This window comes from Phallusia mammillata, chromosome 3, assembly GCF_965637545.1.
Source record: "Phallusia mammillata chromosome 3, kaPhaMamm4.hap1.1, whole genome shotgun sequence".
NCBI classification, from domain to species: domain Eukaryota; kingdom Metazoa; phylum Chordata; class Ascidiacea; order Phlebobranchia; family Ascidiidae; genus Phallusia; species Phallusia mammillata.
This window is the reverse complement of record NC_137254.1, coordinates 14,405,231-14,418,060: the sequence shown is the minus strand read 5'-3', so window position 1 is coordinate 14,418,060 and position 12,830 is coordinate 14,405,231. Positions and strand designations below refer to the sequence as shown.

Genomic DNA, 12,830 nt, shown 5'->3' with positions numbered 1-12,830 from the left:
TGTACATTAATGCGTAACGAAAATTACGTTACAATGGAGTTACTAATTAAGATTTGTATTACTCGTTTTTCTACACAAACAATGGCTGGAAATCTAGAAATGTGGCTTTTCTATATATTGCCAACTTATATATGTTAAATAAAGGTTAAAATTTGGAGCAGCACCCCCAGAAATGTCAGGCACGAGCCGCCACTGGTAACGAATCAATCAAGCTTGTCGCAATGGTAAAGCAACATGCCTGTGAATTACGAGGCCACACACGACAAGTAGCCAAAATCTCCTCACTTTTACGAACACACCAAAAAGGGTTGCAATGTCAATCCAAGTGATTAGTTAAACCCATTAGCGCCCATAGTCTCATTTGTAGGACAGGTTCCAGATGTATGCCTGTGTGTTGTTTGCCTTGATGCTAGGTCCACAGTTTATTGCCATACTTCTGGACTTTAAGTCGCACCGTTAATGTAGTTTCTCGCGACAGTTCAAATAACAACGTATAATTTGATGGTAGAGCTACTAACACAAAAACTCACAGCAAAATCTACTAACACCATAATTCACTTCAGCCGCACATTCAGCAAATTTTCGATAGGTGGCGCAAAGAGCACATATCCGATTGAAAACGGTATATCTCAAACCATGCCTACGGTTAGGGCTGTTGGGGTTAGGTATTATGATCAAAAATTCAATGAAAATAACCCAAACATTTACTTATTAATGTAAAATTTTAAAACCTTACTTCCCCACCTTACCCCCATTCAGCCGCTAAATAAATAATTCAGCTCCTGCGTCACCTATCGAACACTGTCAAAAATGTTGGGTACAAAATTTTAAAGTTTTGGGTAGTGTGTTTGTTTACCCAAAAAAGTGCGGAAATATTTTGGGTATCGTTAAAATTCACCCAAGTATAGTTGGGTAGTATGATTACCCAAAATAACTTCAATTAAACATTGGGTAGAAAATTGTACCACCCAATTGTGTGAGAAGTTTTTTTTGGGTAGTCGGCTTTTTTACCCAAATATTCAGCTCAGGTTTTGTACCCCAAAAAATAGTTTGGGTATGGTCAACAGGTACCCCAAAAAAAATCGTTAGTATTTTCAGACACTTGGGTATTGCTAACCAAAAAATGTCTGTTATTGCAGCTGCAGCAAACTAATGCAAAATCACAACCATTGTTTCTCCCACATGGCAACCATGATCCTAAAATATTTTTTTTATTTCCACACAATTCAGTTAACTCAAATACATACAGGCAGAACATTTCAATGGCTCTAATCTAAATTTTGGACACACAAATTTCTCAAATACACCGAATGGGGAAACTATGCACAAAGGGTGAGGATAAAATAATTTTTTTTGAAGAACATACGCTTTCACTGATGTGGGTTCTACGGACCATGCATGATAATGTTCATTGTAATAATTAACACAAAGCAACTGCCCTACAAGTATTGGACCACATGATGAACTCAAATAAACAGCATCTACTGACAGGAAATCTGTCACCCCATCAGAACAAACATGTACACATACAACACAAGGTACAGAGTATGTTATCCCTTCAAATACGAGGTTGTCAGTTTTTTTAACATAAGTTTCATCAGTGGGGCTACTACTTGATCCAAACACATCACGTGAATTTACAGTTGTAAACTTTTTAATTTCGAAAGAGCATGAAAATATGTCAGTTTCAATAATATTTGATGCTAATTTCACTTGATGCTGGACAGCAATGGTGTGTGGAACATTAATGTAATTGTTACTCCTGGTGACAATTTGCTTTAAACTTTTATGCTTGGCCTCAAATCTCATGCATGAAAAATGTATTAGAGGACCAATTTTTTTAATTAATCTTGGATAGTGTAGTAAAAAATGCAATTTTGGCGTAATTGTTGCATCAGGATACCTGGCATGAAACATTTTAAAAAAACTTTGCAATTCTAACTCCAGTTCAGTTACTGTGGTCCCAGAAACAAATGGTGCGCAACATATGTCAACAATTCCACAAAACATTGTATATAACTCCCAAACTTCATCTTCATCAGGAATGTAGCTTCCAATCAACATTGGCAAACATCGGAATAGACACCAATATTGTGATGCTGACAAAACAACAAATACAGCAAAAATAAACTAGGTTGAACAAACATACACACATGTCATACCGATTTGGCGCAAATTTTTGTTTGAATCATCAATCAACTTGCCATAAGAAATATGAGATGGTTTGTTTTTTAGGTCAATACCATACTTGAAGCAATCAATTTTGTTATTCAGACAATCAAGACTTAACAGTCTTTTTTTAATTACCAGATTCTGTTTAAAAGAAAAAAAAGTTTAGGGCAAGATGTACTCATGATTATATGCTAACAATCGAACTACCTGTAAAGTTAGTTTAAGAATGTATGGAATTGCACCCTCAAATAAATCATGATGGACATCAGCAGCATAATTTTCTGCTGGGTGAAAATACTGAGATAACAATGGACATCGAAATTTTATACCGTGATGAGGTTTCCCTGTTGCCTGTGCTACTACTACTGACTCGTTGTACATTTCTGGGGTTCGTAGTTGACATTGTTTGTAGGAATTCTGTTTAAAACATTTGGAGAACACTTTATGCTAACAAATTTAAACACTTTGCAAACGAAAAGTTTTTATAATAGTTTACTTAATAAGCAACACATAAAAAGCCTTTTACCTTTGTCTGAATGTCATTTCCAGTGCACGTACAGTATCTTGATACGAATGTATTTAACCCTGAAAATCGCTCGGTAAAGCCTAGAAAGGAGTGTGCAGCTAAATTATCCAATGATATTTGTGCAACTGTCCCTCGAACAGTCACTTCTGAACCCTTATAATTGAACTGAACACCCATCTGCAAAACACACACACAGAAATATATATACATTAAGTTACAGTTGTCACTACATTTTACTTACTGTTTCAAGTTGCTTTATGTCCTGATTAAGTGGCTGCAAAATTTTTTCCCAACCAATCTGAGGGTGTTTTAAATCTTTAGTATAAAATAGGGTACTGAGAAAAATTCTAGTTACAGCTGATGTAAGTTTGGGGTGAGTGTTGAGTATCAAAAAATATATTGCACCTTGAAAGAGAAACAAAAAAGACTTGAATGCGAAATACAACAAACAAAACTGCTTATTGTACCCATATTGTGTGTGCCTGTTTTGGATCCAAGCGGGTTAACAACCTCAAATCCATCATAGTAAAATAAAAGTTGTAAGTTTGGTCTTGCTTCAGAAAAAAGAGGATGCATATTTGCATACTCTCCATGTGAAAAACTTTGATATGCATCCACATCATCCAAATCCTCTTCTGATTCGATGATCTTAGTTAAATTTAGAGATGAATATTTTCCACGAAGCACACTTTGTATAATCTAATGCTGCAAATATACTTACCCAGTCATAGAGACTGGAATTTTCCAGCAATGTTTTTAAAAGTGCAATAAGTGAAATATACTCAAGTGAATGGTACTCCACGCCTTCTTTCGAACCATCTTTCGGACATTCAAATAATATATGTCGTATAGGAGTCTGTTTAAGTATACTTCAGTTAAAAAATACAATATTGGCAACCATGGCAAATCACACTTACCACTGTATCGGACTTTGGACTTTTTAATTCAAAACATTTTAATTCGTATAATTGTCGTGTCATATTGTCCCGGTCAAACTCGGTCAAACCTCACCTTTTTTCTACACAAAAGCTTGACCGGCTTTTAAACCTGTTTTCTAATCACCACGCTGGTCATATACTGGCTTAAGGCTATTGTTGTATCGCTTTTAACGTGTTAACAAGAACCACGTCTAAATTAACCTCCAGCCATGTTATATGTGACACTTCTGTAAAGCAATTTAAAGAATAATTGCGGTTTAGAACTTAGTTCATCTTCTCGGGCGTACGTTTTTACGACTGCGCTTACATAACAACATTTGACCTGGTCGCTATATAAACCGCGTCAATTTAGATTTAACTTCAGTACATAAGTTACCAAGTTTATTAGTTACAGTAGCTTGCTTGGGTGTAGCTCACGCGTTGGCGTCGTGACTTTTGTGTTGCGTGTTTAGCCGTAAGAGGCATTTTCGTGGCATGCTTTATTGAAATATAATGTGGGAACGTTAATTTAGCTTTGCGTCTTGTTAGGTTTGTTTAGGCAGCGATAGTTTAATTATTAGAGTCAGATACACGGAGTGTTTAATTGTCTACCCACTGGGTCAGTACACCACCTATGTTGGAAGAAGTTTTTTTCTTTGATATTCAGTCACAATATCATGAAAGGGGTTGGCTAATCCCATTGCGAGTTGAAATAACTCCTTATGGCTTGAAGACAATGGTGGCGTTGCCTTAATTCCTCCTATTATAGTTCGAATACTCTCTTCTAGTAGGCCTTCTGCCCACGTTTCTACTAAATGTAAAGCCGACTCAGTCAAATTACAATCAACCTTTAATTTGGTTAGTGAAAGAGCCATTAACTGCTTTCTTTTGTGCAAGTTTTTTATTGTGTTTCTGTAAGTAATAATGTCCTGATCAATACAAGAATCTTCACAAGCTGCATCACTGCAAGTAGTAGTGTCACAATCACTACCACATGAACCAGTTTCTTCTTCCATTGGTGTGTCATTTGGAACGGTAATTTCTTCTATGTTGGAGGCAGTGTTGCTGGACGAGTATCTGTACCAACAAGTCGGCATATGCCAGGACTTCCCGCAGTGCCATCTTCTAATGTGTTGTCGCAATGAAACTTTGTCATTTAGCTGCATCGAGCAACCATCTATGTTGCAAATTAGCTTGAAAGTATTGTCATAGCAATGGGAAGAAAACACATGCCTTTTTAAAGCCATTCTACTTTTAAAACAGTTAGCACAAAATGTGCACTTGAACAAAATTCTTTCCACACTAGTACTACACATGTCAACTGATCATGATTTATGACTATGAACCATATGAAGTGAACCAGTTTCAGCCAAAATAAACCTGTTTAGTTAAATTCGGATGAGCGTAACGTCCTTACGTTTCGCTACTTTCTGATCTTCACTTAAAAAGATTTTCAACTTCATTAGTTTATCTTCAAAACGTTTATTTTTTTCATCTTTTGTAACTTTTTAATTTCACAAATTAAAAAGAATCGATTGGCGCGAAAAGTTTAGGAGTATAAAATCAAATCGGAAACTCGGCGCGAAAAGTTACGTCACACCCAGATTTGCGCGGCAAAAATCTTGCCCAGGAAGTTCATTCCTTTGCGAATTTCTGACTGTGCCGCGTGGTTTTAAACTTTATTGATATTTTCTGTTTGTTTGCACAGGAAATTAACCTTTTTAAACATCTGAACCTTGAATATTAGTGAAATTATGAACCTCAGTGTTAAAGACGTTGTAGACATAGTGTCCTTGGCGTTGAAAGACGAAGATGAAAGCGAACGGGAAAATGTTTGCAAAGCCTTTTATGGTAAGCCAATGTGTCATAATCCAAATCAGTCAGTCACAAATATAGTGTTTTTACTTCTGCTGCTAAATTTTGGAGAAGAATAAAAAATATGTATGTCCTGCTAATATAGGCTACTGCAATTTTTAGACAACAAAATTGATGGGAAGGCGCTTGGAGCTGTCAGTCAGCTTGACATATTGTTTAAAATATTTCCGAATTTGCCAAAAGGAAGTTTGCTGAAAGTTTATCAGGAACTTACAAATTCTGAGAAGTCTGATCTTGGCAACATGTCATTGTCAAGTTCAAGCACTAGCTTGGACGACTCAAGTGAAATATCCACCAGTGCAGAAAGTTCAACCTCAAACCATGATTTGGAAGATCGTCCAAATCTAACAAAGACTGTCCCCAAAGTGTTTCCTATAGAAATGTGTGATTTCGGATTTCATGCAAAAGAGCTTATACGGACTGGTACACTTACAGAAAAGGGCAAGCGGGAAGTCACCACCGAGATAATACGTGTTATGAAAAAGTATGAAAGGTACAAGAATTTAAGTTGCAATATAGTTTATAATCTGTTGTAATTGATGTTTTGTTTATAGCTTCCCTACCAGATCAACAAAAAAATCAGCGTTAACCTCATTTATAAAACTTGGAAAGGCAACTTTGGGCCTTAATGAAGAAGATGCCAAGGTAGAATTTGACATTGTATATACCTTGTGTGTATATTTATTTAATGTATATTTCTTTTGCTTTAGAAATTTTGGTTGCGGAAAAAAAAAAAGTAAGTTTGCGTTGTTTTGAATTGCAACATTTGAATATTCCGTGTTGTGTGACCAAGCATAGCTCATTCCTTAAAGCAGTTTTTAAACCGCTACCATGAATATTTTTTGAGCAAAAACTGATTTTATTCCAGATGTTGCAAGAAGAGTTCAAAAAGCAAGCTGGCATGAGAAATCAGCGCAAAATTTCTGATATGATGGATCAAACGTTTTCTATGAGAAGGAGTTATTTTTCTTCTAATCCTAGCCCAAAAATTGCATGTCAAGAATGGCCAGCTTTGTCGGGGTATAATGAGGTAAATAACTCTCCATCATATCTATTCTGTCATACTCTTAGTGTAACAATGACTATTTCGGCATTGTGTTGTTTGTATGTGTTTATATGTGTGTTTTAAATGGTAAAAAATACATTCTTTTCTACGGCTGCAGCACTATAATTGATTTGTTGTTTTTTGTTTTCCAGTTGGTTAGAGAATTTAAAAAGATACAGCGCTTCGACAAAGAGAGTTATCTGCAGTCCAACATTTTCATGAGCATTGTCAACTATGCCAAACAAAAGACCACATCTGTGCAGGTCAAACGAATTTTGCAAAAGATCCCATTAAACAATGAAGAGCAATTCCCAGTTGGTAAGATATTTGGTTTTATTAAAAAAAACTTTTAAAAAAAATGTCAAAATTACATGCTCATTTTCGTTTGACATCATATTACCAACAACGGTATTCACTCGACAATTTATTTTTATAGATCAACAGATCATTTTTGGATCTTGGCTTTTGTGCAATATTATTCGGTCAAACACCAAAAAGGAATACTGCACTGAGAGGTATCTGCTTGATCTGTACCCGGTAAGTTGTGGTGGCAATAAATTGTTGTTGAGACATTGAATAGGTCTTCTTTGAATTCAGTCTTACGACATATTTTACTTTTGTAGGAAAACACAACTATAGATGACATCATTAAAGCTGTTCCGGATCGCCACCAGCCATTCATTGCAGTATTTGGCAGTGTAGAAGAAGTCAAGAAAATCCGCCTTTTTGTGAAAAACAACCACTGATAGAAGTGAAAAGCCTAACACAGGCATATATTGCTTTGTTTGCATACTACTACGTGTTTAACTATGAATATTGTCCTCATGTTCATTTGGCACTTCAGTTTCTTCAAACCTATTGGTTAGGTATCCAGACAGCAGGTGTTAATGATTCTGTCAAAGAATTGGCAATGAAAATAGGCCTAACTGTTTAATGCTTTGCAGTGATTTCTTTAACAATTCCTTGTTTGTTTGTTTGTTTGTTTGTTTTTCTTCCAGCACTGTTCTTTTAAATACACTTTTTTTTCCAGCACTGTTCTTTTAAATACACATTTTTCTATATTTGTGTGGTGAAAGCTGGATAGAATTTTATTTGGGTAATCTTTACCCAACAAAGTTGGGTGTCCCCACGAATGTACCCAGAACATTAAATAAGGTACAAACCACAGCTACCCAATATAGCGTTTGGGTGGAAAATCATCATACCCAAAAACGAAAATTGGGTAAGTAAGTATGATACCCAAGTTGGTTTGGGTATCAATCACCCAAAAAAATATATTGGGTGTCCCCACGAATGTACCCTGTTTGGCATAGAAGTACCCAATGATTTTGGGTGTTAGTTACCCAATTTTGCTAACAGTGAAAGTGAGTTATGGTGTAAGTAGCTCTTCCGAACTCACAACACGCCGGTTTTGGAATTTCCACAGGCGTTTACGGTGACAATAATTGCTGATTCAAAAATTCCCAAACCGGTGTGTTGTGAGGTCCTGTGTCAGTAGCTCTACCAGGGGCGGCTCGTGCAAGTAGGCTGCGGAGTTGCAGCACCCCATAGATATTTTGCTCCCTTTCCAAACAACCTTCACTTTTTCGTACTTTTCCATCATATTTTCTTTTAGGTAACAATCAGTTCACATAACCTTGATGCCACAAAGCATAACTGTTATTAAGAAAAAATACATATTTTCTTATTAAAATAGAATCCGGCAAATAAGTACAAGTTTTTTTTTTGTCTAAAATCGCAGATTGTCTTTATTCGGAAAAGTGCAAGATCAAAACAATTTGTGAAGACATGGGCCAGACCTTGCAAGGAATAGGAGATTTGTAAAACAACTCAATTATTAAATACAACAACCTTTTGAAAAATTGAGTAATTCAGTGATATGGTGTAACCTCTTTTCAAGTATATTGTTTTCAAAAAGTTAAACACATTTTGTTGAAGAATGAAATGAATGACACGTTTGTGCGTTGACAAATATAACAGCGTAGAAATCTTCCTTGAGTCTAGCTTTAGAATGGTCTAAATCAGTGGTTCTTAACCTTTTTGGGATAGTTTCCCACTAAAGCCGATCACCAAGTTCGAATTTCCCCCTCTGTTTTTTTTTTTCATAAAGATGTTTTGTGGTCGACGTAAACAAAAAAATGATTTGATTGAAATACTTTTGTGAAGCAATTTGGTTGGGACCATATAGGCTTACTACAATGTTATTTAGTTTGAATAGTGCTACCGTGAGAAAGCAAAAGTGTGTGGGATATTGAAATGTCCTTTCTGTTGCATTACTCATTTTTTGATCAAAATCAACAAAGAAAAGGCATTTATTCGCGCACAATAACAAAAGCATTGACATTTTAGACATGTCTGTGATGTTACAAATGACCTTCTAACATTAGGTGAAATTAATCTTACATGATGTTGCAAAAAATGTAGTAAATTAACTTTAACAGTTAATTTAAGGCCGGATTCGACGGAGGGCTGGAGTGTGGTTACTCCCGTCTTACAAAATTTCCCTCTGAATGCAACAAATTTCCCACCGGTTAAGAACCAACGGTCTAAATCGTACATAAGCACAGTAATAACTACGCGGTGTGACTGCAAGTGAGAGAGCAAAAAAACTAAAAAAACAACTGCAGTGTTATATATGGCTGTACACAGATAAAAACTTTGAAAATGATGCATTGGCACAGATTTAACTGTCGACATCATTAACCGACTCTCCAGCTTTCAGTTTGGCAATAATTTGTTTCAGTCTGACAACCTCACGCATTTCGGCATTTTTGCTGGCGTCATTGGTAATTAATTTTACTCGCGATGCGTAAGTCAGGGAAATTGTGCTCTCCGCACAATTGTAGTCAGCAGGTGAAACGTTCACAAACATAAGTGTCTTTGCGTTTCCACCGAGGGAATCCTGCATCAGCATGGTAAGTTTGTTGTTTCTGTAGGGAATAAACCCTTGTTCACTCGACAAGGCAGAAATCACGTCTCCCAAAGCTGAGAGAGATTTGTTGATAGAATTTGCTTCTTTAAGCTGAGTGGCAGTGGCTCCGGTTTTGCCTACACGTTCGCTCCCGGCCAAATCAACCAAGCTCAACTTTCCACGTGTTACAGCTCCAGTTGCCAAGTTTGTACTTTCGATTACAACTCCGATGACAAGATGGGATCTAGAGCTTGCACTGTTCATGTTTGTCGAAGCAATATGACGACTTTCAGATCCTTTCGAAAAAATTTCGTATAAACCATCGGCAGATTCAGCTGTTTCAACTGTGCATCCTTGGACAAATACCATCCCCTTGTTGTCTTTTTTATGTCCAGTCGTACGTCGGACTTTTGACTTTTACCCAAGAGATCTATCAGTTTTTCGTTGTACAATTCAAGCATGTAGCAGGAAATCCGAAAATTAAACTTCTGTTGGTTCGCTTTTATCAGATCAAAAATTCTTCTGAATGCTCGAGGAGCAATACCAGGATTTTTTTGTTCCTTGTCGCCAAGCATGGTGTACGTTTTTCCAGAGCCCGTTTGCAAATACACACACGTTGTATCCGTCGACCGCTGACTGGACCAGACTGTTTGTATCCTCGAAAATGTCTTCTTGACTATTCGACTCTGTAAATATTTGATCAAATTGAAACTCTTTCAGGTCTCCCCGGGCTTGCTCGACTTTTACCGTGTAATCATCGGGGGAAAACACAGCGCTCTTGTTTTTGTTTTGCTTTTCAGTGGAACTCAACGGACGTACACGGCAATACACGCGAATTTTTCCTTTCATGTCTTCAACCATGTTGTAGTACTTTTTTCTTAAGATTCTTTCGGAATTATAGTTTTCTGTCAGGATTTTGTTCATATTTGTCAAATCTTTGACTTGGCTTTGTAATACGGGCACCTGCTGTAGCGCCACCACTCCAGCACCAGCAGATTCGCGAAGATGTGCACATTCCTGCTCTCGGGCTGTAAGTCTTTTTTTCAGGTCAGCCAATTCCTTAGAGGATGCTTGTAAGTTGCCTTGTAAATCAGTGTTGGACATTTTCATTTTTTCCAGCTTTTTGCTTTCGAACTCAAGCTTTTTTTCCAAATCCTTAACTTGCTTTTCCATTCTTTTTGTCTTTGTCAACACCACCAGCCGAACTTCCTGTTGTTGGACCAACAGAGTTAATTTGCCGTTCGAGAGACTGTATTTGTTTGGAATATGCATCGTTCTGTTTCTTTAACTCGACCAGCATTTTGCGACTTTTTTGCAGTTGCTGGTCTACCCCACGTTTTTCTGCTGTTTTGGGTCTTTTCATTTTAACATTCGAGACATCTTTTTCTGATAAGTTAGCCGCTGGTGCAGATTCGTAATCTCCGTCTCCAATCATTATTGCAACAGCAGCAACCGTTGTTTTCATAGATATAAAACCTTCTGAAGTTTTCTCTGGATCATAATTTGAATCTTCTAAATAGGTTTCATGATGTCATCTTCTGTTTCATCTAGAAACTGTGTTACATCATCAGATTTAAGTATAGAATCAACATCTATTGTGTCCTCAACAATATCCACTTGTCTGTTAACTTCGTCCATGGGTTTCAGAGCTTCAAATTGCTCATCTAAACCTGACTGGTCCTTTTGGTGTGCAGTGAAGTCACCTGGTAATATTTTTCCAGATGCATTTGTTTTCAAAGGTTTGACAATTGCATCAGCTTCATCATTTTGCTCTGCGATTGGTTGTAATAACTTTTCTGTTTGTTGTAAGTCATCAGCAATCTTTTCCCCTTGTTCATCAGTTTCTTCCACAACCCCAGGTACCTCTTTTTTATCATTTACAAGTGGCATGAAAAAAATTTCTTGGGCTGCTTCTTTTTTAGCTTTCAAAGATGATGTTTTTTCTTGTAATAACTGTTTATTTTCCAACTTCAGGCTGTCAATGGTGTCCAAACTTTGACTTGAGGAAGCTAATCGTGACTTTAAAATACTAATCACATGGTGAAAAGAATCAATTTTTGACTGATGCTTGGCTTGTAATGCATGAAGAAATGTCTCAAACTGGGTCTGAGTTTCATTTTCAATCGATTGGTACTGATTTTCAATTTTAGCAACAATTGAGAGATGATTCAGTTTCATACTTTTCATATCATCAACAATTCTACTAATCATGGCATGAGCATACTCATATGGAATATATGCTGTTTCATGAAACACATCAGTTTGTGTCAAGTCAGGCTCTTTTTCTTTAATCAGTGCTGATTGCTCCTTAGGCTTGTTGGTGGATTGAACAGGGGAGGTTTTTTTTAGTTTGTGATAGAATTGCTGATGACGAAGTTCATCTATAGCCGTTTTCGGCCTATTTTGCAGAGTAAATCCACCAACTGATGCTGATGTTGGCCGATTTTCATCAAACAAAGGTTCCACCTTGTTTCTTCCCAAGCTGACGTTTGACCCAAATTTCTTCACTTTATTTAATTTTGTTTCTTCTTTGGGAATTTGAATAGGTAGATGACTGTTTTCAACCCCACTGTGAATACTTTCTTCAGACTTTTGTGTGGTAGAAAACATCTGATGTGAGGAAGTTTGTAAACTCTCAGTACTTCCAGGTAACAAAATCTTACTCATATTCATTTTCAATCAAATTACCTTACTTAGTTATGTCACCTTTTTAAAATAGAATAAGTACAAGTTATCAGACGTGTTGACGTCCTACAAGAGGTTAATGTCAGCTACCCAACACATTCGTTGTTATAACACCAAGAGGGTGAAAAAAAGGGAAAAAAACGGCGATCACGTAGATAAATTCCGTGTTTATGGGGTGTAAAAGATAGCTTATCGGCATTAGAACATTTGTTTTTATGTTTATCGTTTGGCGCGTGAGTTTCAGATTCTAAAAACCAGCATTTTCTGTACCCTGTCTCTTGGCAATTACAGCAACATGGCCGATTTCCTGACATCCCTTTGTTACGTATCTTTGCTGTTCCTTCAGGCGCGTAGTGAAACCTGCCCGTCTCTCCGACGATACATACTCTGAGGCCCTGTCTCGATTGTAGCGAGATGACTTGCACAAATTTGCCGGATGTACAAAAAAAGTCTATAAAACCAGTGTGATTTTAAAAGATTGGGAACTGACAAAATTCATTAGCTAGTAAACTAACCCATTCGTTGGTGGGTGGTGTTTAACTCGCTAATATAGGAATATCAATCATCGTCGATTAGATTCCAGTGATTATCGGAATTTAATATTTACCTATCGTTATTTTAATTTTTGTCTGTCGGGATTTTGACATTCGGCCTGTATGGCACGTGACTTAGCAAAATATTTTTGAAGGAAAATAAAAA

At 36.8% G+C, this 12,830-nt stretch overlaps 2 protein-coding genes and 1 pseudogene across 2 annotated transcripts; 2 read left to right on the top strand and 1 right to left on the bottom strand.

The window, feature by feature from the left end:
* Positions 1-5,317: 5,317 nt before the first annotated feature.
* On the top strand, positions 5,318-6,230 carry LOC145219619 (uncharacterized). Its single transcript, XM_080086957.1, has 4 exons — positions 5,318-5,466; positions 5,593-5,983; positions 6,045-6,135; positions 6,201-6,230. The coding sequence occupies exons 1-4, from the start codon at positions 5,370-5,372 to the stop codon at positions 6,228-6,230; spliced, it is 609 nt and encodes a 202-aa protein (XP_079943083.1). The 5' UTR covers positions 5,318-5,369.
* A 134-nt stretch (positions 6,231-6,364) lies between these two features.
* LOC145219012 (uncharacterized) lies at positions 6,365-7,510 on the top strand. Its single transcript, XM_080086428.1, has 4 exons — positions 6,365-6,520; positions 6,688-6,853; positions 6,972-7,072; positions 7,159-7,510. Exons 1-4 carry the CDS (start codon positions 6,392-6,394, stop codon positions 7,279-7,281), a joined length of 519 nt encoding a protein of 172 aa, XP_079942554.1. The 5' UTR covers positions 6,365-6,391; the 3' UTR covers positions 7,282-7,510.
* A 1,319-nt stretch (positions 7,511-8,829) lies between these two features.
* Positions 8,830-12,225, bottom strand: LOC145218946 (uncharacterized; annotated as a pseudogene).
* Between the last annotated feature and the right edge of the window lie 605 nt (positions 12,226-12,830).